The following is a 14,091-nucleotide window of genomic DNA, read 5'->3' on the forward strand; positions in this document are numbered from 1 at the left end:
GGACTTGTTGGGCCGAAGGGCCTGTTTCCACACTGTAAGTAATCTAATCTAATCTAAAACAGATACTTGCGGTACTCCGCTAGTAACTGGGATGAATATTTCCCATCAACCACCAACCTGTCGTCTTTCAACCAATTTCTGATCCAAACCGCTAAATCACCCTCAATACTATGCCTTTGTATTTTGTGCAATAGCCTATTGTGGGGAACCTCATCACACTCCTTACTGAAATCCATATACACCACATCAACTGCTTTACCCTCATCCACCTGTTTGATCACCATCTCAAAAACCTCAATAAGGGTTGTGAGGCATGACCTATCCTTCACAAAACCATGTTGACTATCCCTAACCAACTTATTCCTTTCCAGATTAAAAATCCTATCTCGTACAATCCTTTCTAATACTTTACCCACAACCGCAATAAGGCTCCCAGGTCTGTAATTTCCAAGGTTGTCTCTACTCCCCTTCTTGAACAAGGGAACAATATTTGCTATCCTCCAGTCTTCTGCCACTGTTCCTGTTGACAAGGACGACATAAAAAAATCAAAGCCAAAGGCTCTGCAATCTTCTCCCTGGCTTCCCAGAGAATCCTAGGATAAAACCCATCCAGCCCAAGGGACCTACATATTTTTATACTTTTCAGAATTGCTAACACCTCCTCCTTATAGTCGCCAATCCCATCTAGTCCATTAGTCTATATCTCAGTATTCTCCTCAACCACATTGGCTTTTTGTCGTGTGAATACTGACGAAAAGTATTCATTTAACACTTTTCCTATCTCCTCTGACTCCATGCGCAACTTTTCACTACTGTCCTCGATTGGCCCTAATCTTACTCTAGTCATTCTTTTATTCCTGATATACCTATGGAAATCCTTAGGGTTTCCCTTGACCCTATCCACCAACGACTTCTCATGTGCCCTCCTGGCTCATCTTATCTCTCTGTTTAGGTCTTTCCTGGCTAACTTGTAACTTTCGAGCGCCTTAACTGAGCCATCATCCTAACATAAGCCGCCTTCTTCCTCTTGGCAAGAGATTGAACTTCCTTAGTAAACCACGGCTCTCGTGCTCGACAACTTCCTCCCTGCCTGACCGGTACATACTTATCAAGAACCATAGTAGCTGGTCCTTGAATAAGCTCCACATTTCAACTTTGCCCATCCCCTGCAGTTTCCTTCGCCATCCTATGTATCCTAAATCTTGCCTAATCACATTGTAATTGCCTTTCCCCCAGCTATAACTTTTGCCCTGTGGTATTTACCTATCCCTTTCCATCACTAAAGTAAACATAACCGAATTGTGGTCACTATCACCAAAGTGCTCGCCTATGTCAAAATCTAACACCTGGCCGGGTTCATTACCCAGTACCAAATCTAATGTGGCCTCGCCCCTTGTTGGCCTGTCCACACACTGTGTCAGGAAACCCTCCCGCACACATTGACAAAAACTGACCCATCTAAAGTATTTGACCTATAGTATTCTGAGCCAATATTTGGAAAGTTAAAGTTCCCCATAACAACTATCCTGTCACTCTCTTCCTGTCGAGGATCATCTTTGCTATCCTATCCTTTATATCTCTGGAACTATTTAGAGGCCTATAGAAAACTCCCAACAGGAGTTTCCTTTCCTGTTTCTATTCTCAGCCCATACTACCTCAGTAGACGAGTCCTTAAATATCCTTTCTGCAACTGTAATGTTGCCCTTGACTAACAGTGCCACACCACCTCCTCTTTTACCATTTTCTTCTTACTGAAACATCTAAATCCTGGAACCTGCAATAACCATTCCTGTCCCTGGATGTAGGTTTGCTTGCTGAGATGGAAGGATCATTTTCAGACATTTCGTCACCATACATCTTCAGTGAGCCTCTGGATGAAGCACTGGTGGTGTAGCCCGCTTTCTATTTATATGTTTGGGTTTCCTTAGGTTGGTGATGTTATTTCCTGTTCTTTTTCTCAGGGGTAGTAAATGGGATCCAAATTAATGTGTTTGTTGATAGAGTTCTGGTTGGAATGCCATACTTCTAGGAATTCTCATGCGTGTCTCTGTTTTTCCGAGATATCTTTGATGTAGGGGAGAGTGGCTAGGGTTCCTGGACACGTTTTGTCGGCTTGTTTGGGTTTGTTGCTGAGAAATCGGCAGACTGTGTTCATTGGGTACCCATTCTTTTTGAATACACTTTATAGGTGATTTTCCTCCGCTCCTCATAGTTCCTCTGTGCTGCAGTATGTGATGGCTCATTGAAATAATGTTCTCATACAGCTTCATTTGTGGATGTTGGAATAATTGCTCAATTTCCCACCCCCTGAGAAAAAGAACAAGAAATGATATCACCATGGGAAATGATGTCACCACGGGAAATGACATCACCAACACAAGGAAACCCACACATATAAATAGAAAGTGGGCTACACCACTTCATCCGGAGGCTCACTGAAGATATTACTTAGTTTCGTGACGAAATGTCTGAAAACAAATCTTCCAGCTCAGTGAGCAAACCTACATCCAGAACCTCAACCTGTGCTGCAAATCTTCTCAAAACTCGCTAATTCCTGTCCCTGCTCTACCCATGTCTCTGAAATTGCCACAACATCGAAATCCCAGGTACCAACCCATGCTGCAAGTTTACCCATCTTTTTCCGGATGATCCTGGCATTGCCGTAGACACACTTCAAACCAACTTTTTGCTTGTCGGTACCTTCTTGTGATCATGAAATCTTAGTTCTGACTTTACTACTCTCAACCTCCCATATACTTGAACTACAATTTCAGTTCCCATCCCAGTTCATGTAGAGAGAGTTCACTGCTTTGCCTTCATAAGTCTTCTTTGTTATTTCTTCAAAAAACTCAATCAAGTTAGTGAGACAATTTCTCACGCACAAAGCCATGTTGACAACCCCTAGTCAGTCTTTGCCTTTCCAAATACATGTATGTCCTGTCTGTCAGACTCCCTTCCAACAACTTACCCACCACTGACATCAGGCTCATTGGTCTATAGTTGCCTGGCTTTTCCTTACCACCTTTCTTAAACAGTGGCTCCATGTTAGCCAACCTCCAGTCTTTGGTTTTATTATGGTAGGATGCATCCCACCAGGTCCAGAGGATGTATCAGTCTATCCCTATTACCTTCCCGAGCACTTTTTCTGTAGACATTGTTTGTTTGCTTGTTTGTTTTTGTATTTATTTCCTTTCCTTCTTTTGCCTTGATTATTTTAACTTTTTGGAATGCTTTAATCCACAATCTTCTCATAGAACCTCGTATGCCAGTGGCAATCAGAAATCAATTAATCTCTACCTGAGATATACTTTAAAGCTGAGGTTCCACAGCCCTCTGATTGTGAATTTTGGAATCCTGTATCATCTGAGTGAACCAAAAATCTCTTCATCTTGGACCTAAGTTGTGACCCCCTTATTTTGACTTGTGTCCCTGATTCGATACTCCTCAACCAGAGGAAACAACTTAGCTGCATTTACCTTATCTATCCTTTTAAGTATTTTGTAGGTTTCATTTAGATTACCTCTGTCTTTGAGAATACAGGCCCAGTTTGCACTTTTCTTCACAAGATTGTCCTGCCATTCCAGGAACAGCCTAATAATCCTTCTTTGCACTTTCTCAATGATAAATCATATTTTTCCTGCAATAAGGAGACCCAAACTGAACAGTACGCCAGATACAAGGAGAAAGTGAAGACTGCAGATTCTGGAGATCAGAATTGAGAGTGTGGTACTGGAAAAGCACAGCAGGTCAGGCAGCATCCGAGGAGCAGGAGAATTGACGTTTTGGGCATAAGCCCTTCATCAATACATTCCTGATACAATCTAACCAAGCTTCTGTACAATTAAAGCAATATTTCATTACCTATGTACTGAAATCCTCTTGTGGTAAAGCCTTCCTAATAGATTGCTGCACATGCACGTTTGCCTTCAATGATATATCAACAATGATATCCAGGTCTCTTTGTGCTTCTACATTTTTCAACATCTTACTATTTAAGAAATACTCTGCGCATCTGTTTCTGCTACCAAGGTAGATAACCTTGTTTTCCACCTAATATTCCATCTGCATGCTTTTGTCTGGCCCCCTAAGTCTGTCCAAATTGTGAAGCCTCTTTACATCTTCCATACCACACATTTCCATTTAGCTTTATATCATCTACAAATTGGGAAATATTGTGTTTAATCTGCAACTCCAAATCATTAATTTACATTGTGAATTGCTGGTGGGGAGGGCAAGTACTGATTTTTGCAATACCCAATAGTCACAGCCTGCCTCCGTGAGAGTAGAAAATAGGGACAGGAGTAGGCTATTCAATACTTGGATTTTGCTCTACCATTCAGTATGATCATGGCTGATCATTCAACTTTGCACTTTGTAACTACTTTCATTAATCTTCTCATTGTAATCGAAGGCATTCATTGCCTCCCATGGGATCGAAGTATACTCTGTCTTTTGGGATTCCTTAATCAATTTTGTTTGTAACATCTTCAAAAAGCTTCAAGTTAATCCAACACTCTTTCCAATTTGGAAATGCATACTGACAGTGCCAAATTAGATCATTACCAGCAGGTGTCTATTTATCCAGTTCTTTATAATTATAGTAGTTTCCTTATGACTGATTTAATAATAACGGCTTTCCTACCTTCTGTTTCGGTTCCTTCTTATGTAGTGGGATGACATTAGCCATATTCTAATACACAGGAATCTCTCCAGAATCTTAGTGTTTAGAGCATAATCATAGTGTCGACTATCTCTTGCACCACCACCTTCAACATTGGGTTCCAGGGATTTATCAACTTTCATTGTGATTAAAAAAAATTCTGGTTAATCCAAGATGGAGGACAGGAAAAAAAGTTGTGGCTGTAAGAGAAGCTGCTTTTTTGAGATATTTTCAGTGTTGGAGCTGATTTCCTTGAATTCTAGGAGCAGTAATTACTTTTATATAAGCTGTTGCATTGTTTTGGACGTTTGGGAGAAAAATATCAAAACAGTGATACTTTAAAAAGGAGGAAGCCAGACAAAAGGCAGTGACCACATGGGCAGTGATTCAAATGGAGAAAGAAACTTAGGCTGCTGTCCGAGCCTGCAGTAACCTGCGCAGCTGTTGTCTGTTTTCAAGTATCTCTGGACATTAGCATTCGCTCTGCCAGAGGAAGTGGTGGAAGCTGGTGCAATTACACATATGAAGAACACCTGGATGGGTATATGAATAGGAAGAGTTTATTGGGATGTGGACAAAATGCTGGCAAATGGGACTAGATTTATTTAAGATATCTGGTCAGCATAGACAAGTTGGACCGAAGAATCTATTACCTTCTCAAGCACTTTTTTCTCTAGAGATTGTATTTGTTTGTTTTCTTTTGTATTTCTTTCCTTTCCTCCTTTTGCCTTGATAATTTTGACTTTTTGGAATGCCTTTATCCACACTCTTCTCGTAGAACTCCATGTGCCAGTGGCAATCAGAAATTTATTGATCTCTACCTTAGGTATACTTAAAAGGTGAGATTCCACAGCCTTCTGATAGAGAAATCACAGCCTTCTGATAGAGAATTCAAAAATGTGGTCATTGCCATAGAGTCAGCTTGGTTTCACCAATGTAACATGCCTTGGGGCATCCTTGCCTGCAGCCGATGAGACTGACAACGTTGGCCAAGTCACGAGTACCTGTTGTGCACATGGTGGGTGCTGTCCCCACGTGTAATAGTAGTGTCCATGTTGGCACTCTGATAGATCTTGCAGTGGTTGCCATGACAACGTTGTATGATATTGTCGTTGATGTCCTGAAGGCTGGGTAGTTTGCTGAGAACAATGATCTGTTTAAGGTTTGGCAGTTGTTTAAAGGCGAGAAGTGGAGGCGTAGGGAAGATCTTGGCGAGATGCTCATCCTCATCGATAATGTGTTGCATGCTGCAAAGAACATGCTGTAATTTCTCTGCTCCGGGGAACTACTGGACAGCAAAGTGTCCGTTATTAGTTGTATGGTTTACTAGTGAGGCCCCACCTAGAGTACAGTATGCAGTTTTGTTCTCCTTACTTGACAAAGAATGTATCAGCACGAGAGGGTTCACTGGGTTGATTTCAGAGTTCAGGGGGTTGGCTTATGAGAAGAGACTAAGTAGACTGGGATTGTATTCATTGGAATTTAGAAGAATGATGGGGGATCTAATAGAAACATATAAAATTATGAAGGGACTAGATAAGATAGAAGTAGAGAGGATGTTTCCACCGGCAGGTTAAACGAGGACAAGAGGGCAAAGCCTCAAAATTAGGGGATGCAGATTTAGGACTGAATTGAGAAGGAAAATCTTCATCAAGAGGGTTGTGAATCTGTTGTTTTCCTTGCCCAGTGAAGTAGGTAAGGCTTCCTTAGTAAATGTTTTTAAAGCTAAGACAGATAATTGTTTTGAACAGTAAAGGAATTAAGCGGTATTGTGAGAAGGCAGGTAAATGCAGCTGAGGCCACGAAAAGATCAGCCATAATCTTTTTGAATAGTGGAGCGGACTTATTTCTTATGTTCTTATGTATCTTGTGTCAGTCTCCTGAGGAGGTCATTATGGTTTCTCGCTGCAGCACGTTGAAAATGGCAGTCGATGAGTTGAGCATCGTATCCCATTCTAAAGAGGGGTCCTTCAGGACCTTTAGGTGTCTGTCGCGTTTCTCCTCATATAAACAGATCCCATGCGTACGGCTTGTCCATTGGGGATGGTTGTTTTAAAGTGTGGAAACTAGAGAAGTGCACCATCGTGAGATTATTGGTGGGTATGCGGTAGAATGAGATATTGAGATATCCTTTCTTGATGGAGATGCATGTGTCCAAGAATGAGACTGATTCTAAAGGGTAGTTCATGGTAAGTCTGATGGTTGGATGAAAGTTGTGGAAATCACTGTGAATTTGTTTCAGTGACTCTTCGCCATGGGTGCAGAGGAAGAAAATGTCATCTGGTGTATAGTATTGGTCGGAGGTCCTGTGCAGCAAAGAAGTCTTGTTTGAACTTGTGCATGAAAATGTTGGGATATTGAGGTGCAAATTTGATCCCCGTGGCTGTCCTGTGTGGCTGGATAAAGAACTGGTTGTCGAATGTGAAGGCCTTGTGGTTGAGGATGAAATGGATGAGTTGTGGGATGGTGCCTGGAGACTGACAGTTGTTGGTGTTGAGTACTGAGGCTGTTGCAGCGATGGTATCATTGTGGGGGATGCTGATGTAGAGCGCCGATATGTCCATTGTGATGAGGAATGTTCCTGGTTCACCTGGTCTGTGGGTGCTGAGTTTCTGTAGGAAATCTATAGTGTCACAACAGAAGCTGGAGGTCCCCTGTACACTTGGTTTCAAGATGCACTCAACATAGCCAGAGACGTTCTCACACAGGGTCCCATTGTCTATTACGAAGGGACATCCTGGTGTGAATTATCTTTGTGTATCTTTGGAAGGCAGTAGAAGTCCCCTACACAAGAATTACTCAGGTTGGGTGTGCCTAGGATACTCTGAAGGACTGGATCAAAAGTCTTGATCAATGCGTTTAGTTCACAGGAAAAATGTGTTTAGTTCACAGGAAAAAAGACAGGAAAAATTTCTGGCTGTAACAGCTGCTCCTTTTTTGAGGTATTTTAGGTGCTGGAGGTGATTTCCTTGAATTCCAGGAGCAGCAATTACTGTTTTATATGCTGTTGCATTGTTTTGGAACTTTGGGAAAAAAAGTCAAAACAACAGCAGTTTTAAAAGGGAGAAGCACAGACAAAGGAAGCACTTGGTGAGGTCAGTGTAGGAGAGAGAGAAAGAAACTGGCACAGCAGTGAACCTGCACAGTTACTGCTTTTGCTGTTTGAATTCATGTATCGCTGGACATTGGAGTGCGTCTGGGAAAATTAACAAACAGTGAAATTCACAACTGATCTTGGAGGAACTGTTTGGGTGAAGTTCACAGCACAGAATCAGATAAATTAATTGTTTTAAGTGGCCTGAAGAAAGTCTGCAATAGAAAGTAGAGTGGGTTTTTTCTTGATTATATGTTTTTTGAGAAATGTCTCTTGATTAAACTTAAAATATAAGCCGTAACTATTAATCTAACCTGGGGCAGTGTTTTGTAGAGGAATAAGAAGGTGGTATTTTCTGGTCTGTAGATTGTGAAGGAACAAAAATGGCCTTTAGTAGAGCAATATATGTTTCTTGTCAGATGTGGGAGTTTAGGGTTACTGCGGATTATATCTGCAATAATTGCTGTCAGTTGCAAATCTTATCAGATCGAATGGATTGGTTGGAGAGACAGTTAGAAGCAATGAGGAATTTGCAACAGCAACAGTATGTGATGGATGGCAGTTATAGGAAGGGGGGAAAAGTCTCAGATATGGTCACATAGATGAGTTATCTCCAGGAAAGATGAGAGAGGTAGGCATCTAGTGCAGGTGTGTTCTGTGGCTATACCCATTTCAAACAAGTATGCTGTTTTGGAAAATGTAGGGGGTGATGGATTCTCAGGGGAACGTAGCACGAACAGCCAAGGTTCTGGTATTGAGACTGGCTCTAATGCAACGAGGGGTATGTCGGCTTCCAGGAGATCAATAGTCATAGAGATGTACAGCATGGAAACAGACCCTTTGGTCCAACCCATCCATGCCGACCAGATATCCCAACCCAATCTAGTCCCTGCCCTCTAGTTCTGGACTCCCTGACCCCAGGGAAAAGACTTTGCCTATTTACCCTATCCATGTCCCTCATAATTTTGTAAACCTCCATAAGGTCACCCCTTAGCCTCCGACGTTCCAGGGAAAACAGCCCCAGCCTGTTCAGCCTCTCCCGATAGCTCAAATCCTCCAACCCTGGCAACATCGTAATAAATCTTTTCTGAACCCTTTACATAGGAATTAAGAGTGGGAATAGGCAATTCAACCCTTTGAGCCTGCTCCGTCATTTAACATGACCATGGCTGATCTTATCACGGTCTCAACTCCACTTTCCTGCCTGCTTCCTGCTTTTTCCTCAAGCCCTTTATCCTGCTTTTCATCAGAAACCTATCTCTCTCTTTCTTGAATCTGTTGATTTGGTTCTTCCTGCACTGTAATCTGGGGCAGTGAATTCCACAGATTCACAACCCTCACACCTCCTGTTCAAGACAGTCCCGCAAGGGGGAATATGTATTTCTTTAACATTTGATATACCTCAATCAGATTCCACTCTCGTTCTTCTGAACTTCAGTGGGTATAAGCCCAAGCTATTCAACTGCTCCTTGTATGACCGCCCTTATATTCCTGGAATCATCTTCTGAACTGTCTTCAGTGTCACCACGTCCTTCCTCAAGTTAGGAAGCTTGAACTAGATACCATATTCCAGATATGGTCTTGCCAACAACTTATATAATTGTAACAATACTTTTTTACTGTTTTGCAATAAATGCCAGGATTTTATTTGCCTTTCTTATTATTTGCTGCACCTGCATACCCACTTTCAGCATATCGTATACAAGGACACCCAGATCCCTCGGCACTGATGCACTTTGAATGTGCTTTCCATTTAAATAATAATTTGCCTTTTTGTTTTTCCAGCCAAACTGGACATCCTCACACTTATCCACATTAATCTCCATCTGGCAGACTATGTCCCATTGTCCTAGCCTATCAATATCCATCTGTAAACTTTTAATCTCCTCATCACAGCCTGCTTTCTCACCTATTTTAGTATTATCCACAAACTTTGCTAGGTTACAGTCTGTCTCAGCTTGCAGATCATTTATATAGTTGGTAAACAGTTGAGGTCTGAGAACAGAACTCAGCACACTCTACTAGTCACAGTTTGCCATCCAAAAGGAGGACCCATTTATCCCAACCCTCTGTTTTCTATCAAACAGCCAATTCTCTATCCAAACCAATATTCTTCCCTTAGCCCACTGGGATCTATCCTTCTGGATCAATATTTTATGTGGTACGTTGCAAAATGCCTTCTGGACGCAGAGATATATGATATCTACTGGATCCCCATTATTTATTTTATTGGTTACATCCTCAAAGAACTGCAGCAAATTTGTTAAGCACAACTTGCCTTTCATGAAACTGTGCTGACACTGGTGATTTGATGTTTTTTGCCTCAGTGTTCAGTTATCTCCTCCTTTATTTTTGATTGCAGTGGTCAAGCTAACTGGTGCTGAAAATGTGTTGCTGGAAAAGCGCAGCAGGTCAGGCAGCATCCAAGGATCAGGAGAATCGACGTTTCGGGCATGAGCCCTTCTTCATTCCTGAAGAAGGGCTCATGCCCGAAACGTCGATTCTCCTGCTCCTTGGAAGCTCCCTGACCTGCTGCGCTTTTCCAGCAACACATTTTCAGCTCTGATCTCCAGCATCTGCAGTCCTCACTTTCTCCTCAAGCTAACTGGTCTTTAGTTTCCCACTTTTTTGCCTATCTCCTTCTTTGAATAAGGGTGTCATATTAGCATGTTTCCAATTTGCTGGTACCTTTCCAGAACCCAGGGAACTGTTAAAAATTATAACTAATATATCCACTTTCTTTGCTGCTATTTCCTTTAATACCCTAGGGTGCAGGCCATCAGGCCCCGGGACTTATCTGCCTTTAATCCCATTAGTTTATTTAATAACTTCTCCCGAGTTATATGAATTTTACCAAACTCCTCTGTAGTGAATGCAGTTTTTGGGAAGAAATTTCCTTCCACTGTGAATACAAAGACAAAATATTAGTTTAGTGCCTCTGCTATTTGAGTTTCCTGATTTCATTCTCTAAAAGACCAACATTTACTGTTGTCTGCTAGTTTACTTTTGTAGTTAATCATAGCTCTTTTTGATTTTGTTTTCAGTAACTCTTTGATGTTTAAAATTCTCTCAATTCTCCAGAGTGTCACTAACTTATGCAATATATGTCCTAGTTTTTGCCTTTGTTATCCTTTGTTATGTGATGAATTTTCACATTTTAACATTTCCTCTTCCTTTGAGAAATGTACTTTAATTAGGAGGTATTTTGTATTTCCCTAACCATTGGCTACTGTTCTTCAACTGTCTTGCCCTTTCATATTTTTGCCCAATCCACTTTGGCCAACTCCTTCTTCAGGCCTGTATACTTACCTTTGCTTAACACTAAAGCTTTCTGCATGCATCTTATATTTGTCAGGATGTTGATTGTGAGAGATTCAGCAATGGTAATTATATTGAAATGTCAACTAGTAATGGGTATATTCCCTTTGTTGGAGATAGTCGTTGCCTGGCACTTAACGTAATGCAAATGTTACTTGATACTTTCCACCTCAAACCTAGATATTTTCAGACTTTGCTGCATAAGGACTGGAGCTGCTTTAACATTTGATCAGCCACAAATGGTACTGAACATTTTGTAGTTACTAGTGAACATCTGACCTCTGACCTCATGGTGGATGGAAGGTCGTTGATGAAGCAGATGAAGGTGCTTGGATTGAGGGCTCAGCCCAGAGGAACATATTCTTTCGTGATGTTGTCGAGCTGAATTGATTGACCTGTAGCAATCATAACAGTCCTTTGTGCTTAGTATGACTCCAAATAGTGGGAGGTTCTCCCCCAATTTCAACTGAGTCGAGTTTAAATGCAGGCTGCTTGATGCAATGCTTGGAAAATGTAAGAATGTAACTTTCATTTGTGTAGCCATGGTGGATAACAAACTGAGTATCAGTGAGCAGGTTATTCCTTTAATAAGACATATTAAAGGAATGTGTTGGTTTGCTTTGCTGCTTGATAGCACTATCAGCAACCTCTTATCAGTCTGATGAACAGTAGATTGATGAAGTTTTTGGTCAGGTTGAATTTGTACTGCTTTTTGTGCACAGGATGGGTATAAATGCGAGTGCAAACTGGCAGATGGTTCAAATCACCCCAAGGTGGAGTTCTAAAAAAAGACAGATTTAAGATTCGTACAAGCGACACTGTGTGAATAGCTGGAGAAGTAATGAATGAAGCAGATAGAATTTGAACCATGTAATCTGTTGAAGCAAAGCATGCTTCAGGACTATGAGAAGAAAGATGAGCTTCTCCAAAGTGTGGAGACCTTCACTCCAGATTGTATTTGAACAGGGAGACCCTGGCCCAAAGTGCCATACAACTCCCATCGTGCCCTTGAAGGAAACACTGACACCTTATATGATTGATTCTTGTAAAGATTAGTTTCAGATTTAAAGATTATTGGTGGCAGTGTAGATGTTGCAGAGTACCTAACAACAACAAGGTTCATTTCAGGTTCACTGGAACTGAGTGATCAGCCATGTTTACAATCAGTGTGGAGATATTTAGCAATATGCACAACCTGATTTGCTTCTGGTTTCTGCTCTGCAGAGGGCTGAGTATAGTGAATGCAGTATAACATATGAATTCTTATTGTTTCTCAATAAGTGGGAGAAAGTGAGGACTGCAGATGCTGGAGATCAGAGTGAATTCCTGATGAAGTGCTTATGCCTGAAACGTCGACTCTTCTGCTCCTCAGATGCCTGACCTGCTGTGCTTGTCCAGCGCCACACTTTTTGACCCATATTTCTCTAAGTGCTGTTCACAAATTTGTTTGATAATGCATCACAAAATCAATATTTTTAACGGCATTTTACTATTTGTTATGGATTTTTAACACTTTTACATGTTGTCTGTTTGTTAATAGCTCCAGCTTTTTGTTCCATTTAATTATTTTTACTCTTGTATTTTTTTCAGGTTCTTCCTTTAGAAAATAAAATGAAGCAAAAAAAACGTTTTCCACGAGCACTAAACATTGGAATGGGCATTGTCACAGCTTTGTATATTTCATTGGCTACTCTTGGGTATCTGCACTTTGGTGATCATGTTCAGGGCAGTATCACATTAAACCTTCCACAACACATATGGTAAGTTTTTTTTTTAATGCCCATTTTATGACAAAAATAATTTTCAAAGCTAGTCTGTATAATCAGCTTTCTCGAATATTTTTAAACACTTGATCATTAGAAGAAATTGTATAAGAACATAACTCAAAAGTTCACACACAATGATATTGTGGAGAACCGTGTTGAGGGCATAAAGTATTCCAGACTTTGAAGGACACAAGTGTACAGGTGGCAGAAGGTCTTGCAAAGATTTGTACATGGAAGTAAAGATATTTGGAAGCACACACTGGGGATAGACTACCACCGATGTTCACTGTTACTTTTACACAGTGGCTGTGCAGTTGGAATTTTCTATTAACCAAGATGCCACTATCAGTCACTACAAATGTTTTGCTTTCCCAAAAATTGAGTAGTGTTGTGTCAGAATTTGTGTTGTTCTGATAACAAGTATGTAGGGAAAATATATCCTAGCAGTTGGCTGATCAGATTAAAATACTTGTTCCTTTGATTGTCTATAAGAGGTAGAGCATAAACTGTACTAAATCAGCTCATGCATGCACATCCTGGAACAAAGTTTTGCTGTTAATGTGGTTCGCTGTTTGGGCAGCACTTGGTGAATAATCCCAAGTTTAGCCATAGCTACACTAACAATCAATTTAAGGGAAACAGTCAAACTTGTGACAAACATTCATGTGCAGACCTGCCATTAAAAGAAAAGTGATTTACCACACAGCTTGGAAAGTGATTATTTTCTCTGTGGTGTCTCCTCAACCTCAGAGTCAACTTAGCAACCTGTTAATTTAAGTAGTTGTGATTGCTTGAAATTGGATATACATGAGTTTGTGTTGGTAAGTACAGCACAAAACATTTGGCAACATGTCTCTATTTTGAGCAGTGTTCACAACTTTATATCCAATGTGTTGATATGTTCATTATGAATGGTGGAACTTTGTTTGCATTGGGGCTATGCTAAAATACTGGTGCAGCTGATTCATAGAACATAGATAGAACATAGAACAATACAGCACAGAACAGGCCCTTCGGCCCACGATGTTGTGCCGAACATTTGTCCTAGCTTAAGCACCCATCCATGTACCTATCCAATTGCCACTTAAAGTTCGCCAATGATTCTGACTCTGCCACTCCCACAGGCAGCGCATTCCATGAACTCACGACTCGCTGAGTAAAGAACCTACCCCTAACATCTGTCCTATACCTACCCCCCCCTTAATTTAAAGCTATGCCCCCTCGTAATAGCTGACTCCTTATGTGGAAAAAGA

The 14,091-nt window shown here is 41.0% G+C and overlaps 1 protein-coding gene across 4 annotated transcripts in view; it reads left to right on the forward strand.

The window, feature by feature from the left end:
• The window catches only part of LOC122550577 (proton-coupled amino acid transporter 4-like), a 192,589-nt gene that overhangs the window by 77,343 nt on the left and 101,155 nt on the right, over positions 1 to 14,091 (forward strand). For all 4 annotated transcript variants that reach the window (XM_043691517.1, XM_043691519.1, XM_043691520.1 and 1 more), the window contains exon 9: positions 12,663 to 12,832. In XM_043691517.1, the coding sequence (XP_043547452.1) occupies positions 12,663 to 12,832 (170 nt within the window). The remainder of the gene's footprint in view (positions 1 to 12,662; positions 12,833 to 14,091) is intronic.

Source organism: Chiloscyllium plagiosum, chromosome 6, assembly GCF_004010195.1.
Source record: "Chiloscyllium plagiosum isolate BGI_BamShark_2017 chromosome 6, ASM401019v2, whole genome shotgun sequence".
Taxonomy (NCBI): Eukaryota; Metazoa; Chordata; class Chondrichthyes; order Orectolobiformes; family Hemiscylliidae; genus Chiloscyllium; species Chiloscyllium plagiosum.